The sequence below is a fragment of the Malania oleifera genome, chromosome 3 (assembly GCF_029873635.1).
Source record: "Malania oleifera isolate guangnan ecotype guangnan chromosome 3, ASM2987363v1, whole genome shotgun sequence".
Classification (NCBI taxonomy): Eukaryota; Viridiplantae; Streptophyta; class Magnoliopsida; order Santalales; family Ximeniaceae; genus Malania; species Malania oleifera.
This window is the reverse complement of record NC_080419.1, coordinates 112,583,833-112,588,168: the sequence shown is the minus strand read 5'-3', so window position 1 is coordinate 112,588,168 and position 4,336 is coordinate 112,583,833. Positions and strand designations below refer to the sequence as shown.

General features: G+C 40.5%; 1 protein-coding gene across 1 annotated transcript; it reads right to left on the bottom strand.

Annotated features, from left to right (window-relative positions):
• Positions 1 to 853: 853 nt before the first annotated feature.
• LOC131151490 (uncharacterized) lies at positions 854 to 2,419 on the bottom strand. The gene has a single exon (XM_058102729.1). The coding sequence runs from the start codon at positions 2,417 to 2,419 to the stop codon at positions 854 to 856; it is 1,566 nt and encodes a 521-aa protein (XP_057958712.1).
• Positions 2,420 to 4,336: the final 1,917 nt, after the last annotated feature.

Genomic DNA, 4,336 nt, shown 5'->3' with positions numbered 1-4,336 from the left:
TAATACCACTTGTTGGGAAAGTAACAAGACAACTAGTACAACAGATACATCTTTCCCAAAAATTAAATCTGCCACGAGTGAAAATAACTTAACCAATAATAATAAATCACACACCACAAAATGAACACCACCATTTTTAACGTGGAAAATCCCTCCAATGTGAAGGGTAAAAAAAACAGGACCTATGAGCTTCAATAAAATTTTCACTATAATAGAGATAGAAATCACACCAATACAATCACCAAAAAAATGCTCACAAAATTATAGCAAAAAGGATTCCCAAAGAAATTACAATAAAATAAGAATGAGCAGGATCAAGTCAACCGAACGCAGTTACGATCAGTATTGCAAAATCAGGTCTTTCAAAGTTTTAAAACAGATCTCCACTATCCAGATCGAAAGTCGATGAATCGCAAACGTGCGCACGCACACACACTGCTGTCTCTTTAATTTGGTTGCCCTAATGGGCTTCAAAAAACATGGGCCTCTTTTTTTAAAAAATATGGGCTGGACCCAACACCTCCTAAGTTGAATTGTCCCGCAATCGTGATTCCAGTCTCACATTTGAGTTCAATATGAAAAGGTAAGAATACTAGCTTAAGAAGAAGCTTGCTGTTAATAATTCATTGATGTGTTGTCACCAAGGATAACATTGGGCTTCCTAATTTATTAATGCCCGAAGCGTGTAACACAGATTGCTAAAAAACATAAAGAAACGCCCATGACGAAGGAGATCCAAAGACTTCATTTAAAATCACAAAGTTTATTCTTGATGGTTGATGCAGCCCTGCACACGACAAAGAGTTAAAGCATAAAGTATTAACGACTAGCATTGTCAATAGTTGTAGACGTCTTAGATATCTATCCAAGACACCTTCACCTTGATTTCTCCGTTCCCTCCCGAAATTTTTTTTGTGTATGTACCAGAAAGATGAACGGGGAATGCTGCAGTCCCATTTGCAATTTCATTATTAGTGCCAGTCTCCCTATTTCGATTAAAGAGTTCCGCCCGAACTATGAAGGAAGAGTCCAATGGCACAGCTACTGTAGATTTCAGTAGATCCATGTTTTGTCCAGGTCTTACATTTAAATCCTCATCGTTGGACGTCTTCCAAAAGAGCATACTTTCATTTCTAAATTTGTTGCTACGAGCAGTAATCAATCCATAGACTTGGGCAGGATATTGCCCACCTCCATTCACGAGTGTAATCTCTATTCTGGCTTCCACTGCATTGCTTATCACTACATAGTTGACCGTCACCGAGCCATTCCTGCCGTCCAAATCCTTGGACAAGGGCTGATCATACACATTGCTCGCCGTTGAGAAAACATTCCAGGAGATTTTCCCATAGGCGACTTCAGCACTGGAAGAAACTTTGTTGGCATCCATGAGATCCACATCGATGGCGAAACTATCATACGCCGAGATAGATCGAGGTGGGCCGGTCAACAAAATTGTATCGCCTGCATAGATTGATTCCGGCCGAACCCTTTTCCGATTGTAAATGTATTGACAAGTTAGCCCGTCGGTCACCGTGATGGTGCCGTAGAGGTAATTCTCTTCTTCAATGTCCTTCATGCGCACCCAGAACACCTCCACCAGCGGTTGTCCGTGAGTGTGGTAGCCATCGTCGCCGGCCTCGCGTCGGAACCTACCGTGGGGCGGGTGAAATTTGAAGCTGCAGTCCTTTAAGATGCCGAGCGCGGCGATCGCTTGCTCGGCGGTTTGGATTCCGAAATTATTTTCCGGAATTCGAAAGTAGTGGTTGGGGTCGGCGTCGGCATGTAGCAATCGCTCGGAGAGGTTCCCCCAGGCGTGGACGAGATCTTCAAACCCGACTGGGACCCGCCTAGACTCGGCGTGATTCGTTACGTTAAATTCCTTGATATCATTCATTCTTATTGATTCGCTGAGCATGATAATCACGGGTAGAAGCGACTGCGCCCTCTGTTGACGATTGGTGGTGTTAAGCCTCTCCACGGCGTGCAGAAGGTCTTTCCGGCCGATTCTTATGTCTGTCCAGCTCCAGTTAGCCGCATCGCGACGCATCAAGGCGTTGTAGCTGCCGCCGAATCCTAGACCGTTGGATCCGGCTATTAGCTGTTGAGGATTTCCATCGTCGTCGGCGAACTCGAACCACCGTTGGTCGGTGCCCTGCTCCATGCGATACCCAACGAGGTAGAGGTTGTCGGCTCGCAGCCTGAATCTGACTGCGTAATCTCTGCTGGTTCGGAGTACGATGTCGAACCATCGAGGTGGGATGCGTTGTTCCAGCTGAAGCACGGGGTGGTTGTGGGAAAATCTCACGCCCAGTCGGCTGCGGATGTCATCGATGAGACGCCTGTAGGAAACCCAGTCCCTGCCGGAGGGGAACTGTGACAGGTCAAGCTCCACAGTGAACGCTGGATCCGCCGCCATTGATTTGCTGTTAATTAATGTGCTAAATGCTATCTCCTCCTCTTAGTTGATGGAGGAAGCTACTGAAACTCAAACAGAGCTTTCACAACTATAAAGCTATTTATAGAGAGAGAAGCTTCTCGACTGCGCATCGGTTATCCCCCACCTGCTCCGAGGGAAAAAAAAAAGTATTACGCGTGGACTTCGTGTGGACGGAATTTTAATAATCTGATAAAATAAATTTACGCTACTAATATTGAAAATGCAGGAGGCAGGGAGGGATTTTTTTTTATCAATTCTCATTTTCTTTTAGATAAACAGGAAGGTGTGGAATAAAAAAAAAAAAAAAAAAAGATGATCAACTCTTGATGCTGGTGATGTCCTTCTTGAAGGCGTTCCCAGTTAATGCCTCAGAGATGCTGGCATCGGATTTGACGAATGTCTAATCGGTGCCAAAAATTGTAGTAGCATTCGATTAATCCGATCGGTGAACTAGGGAGGAAGACCGCTGACCCATGAGTTTGGTGTCGTATCGAAAGGTCCAAAGAGTGACTCATCGATAGCAAGAGTTCTCACGATAGTCCGAAAAAAAAAAAAATAAAACCTTAAGCTGATAACTAGTTTTAATTTTTTATTAATTATTGTGGATACAAATAGGTAGTTTCTTCAAACTTACAAATAACTTTATATTCTTTAAAATTAAAATAAAAATAAAAATTAAAGTAATAAATTGATTAACAGGTGAATATTCAGGGATATTTTAATTTAAAACACACATAATAGTGATGCTATTCATCATATAGGAAGACTTTTCACGGGAAGCTGTGCAGGGCAATTGGCCCACCCATGTGCCATTTGATTTTTTAATAAAGCATCTTTTTTGGGTATAGAGCGTTCATAGAGAGAGAGAGAGAGAGAGAGAGAGAGAGAGAGAGAGAGAGAGTTAAAAGAGAGCAATTGGATTATAAGAGAGGGAGAGAGGGTTATAAGGGGGAGCAATTGGATTTGGTATGAAAAATAGTAGCTCGGGGTAGCGTAAGAAAATTTTAAAAAATAGTCAATGTAGACCTTTTCTCCAGCTTGAATAAATAGTAATATGATGAACCTTATCTTTCACAAGCAATTGATCAATATGAGTTCAATCCAATTTGTTTAAATTTCATAATATAATGACCTATAACTATGATTCATGTTGTTGCTAAAAATTAAAAAGTTCTCGTTAAAGACTAGTGACAAAATAAACCCTGTTTTGTCTTGTTTTTTTCTTTTTTTTTAACAACCAAATATCTCATATACCATGATAGTACTAATAAAGTCAACCAAGTCAACCCGGACCCAAAGTGGGGTACTGGCTATACATCTGTTCATATTCATATTTTATCTATACAGCAGAATATATAACACATTTAAACTTTATATAAAATATCAGAGTACTAAAGGTCTCCAAAATGTACACATAACTCCCAAAAATAACTCAACTGCTATTTCAAGATTTACACATCCATAACCTTAATCCCCAAAAATAAACCCACATAATCTACACTACGGGACGACGTATCCTCTATCTCGGAGCTCGCTTCGTCTGACGTCCTAAATTTCCTAAAATGTTTAAGATCTATGGGGTGAGACACCTCTCAGTGAGACGAGATAAATTATTGTCAATATGTGACAGATGAGTTTTACTGCAACAATTATCTATATACATTTCTTATGTTATCCTTAAATAGATATGACTTCCATATAATTAAATCATAACTATAAAATTTATAACACATATATCATTGCAATTTATAATAACCCTACCAATATATGTATATATATTTAACAGCATATCATAGATAGTATGATGCAATTTAATAAATCTACCCTCTACATGATTCATTCACGGTTCACATTCACTGAGATTGAGGCGTTACATCTCCCCGTCCCCCAATCCAA

Excerpts from the sequence above, each read along its gene's own strand:
- LOC131151490 (XM_058102729.1), bottom strand. The coding sequence starts at position 2,419 with ATGGCGGCGGATCCAGCGTTCACTGTGGAGCTTGACCTGTCACAGTTC.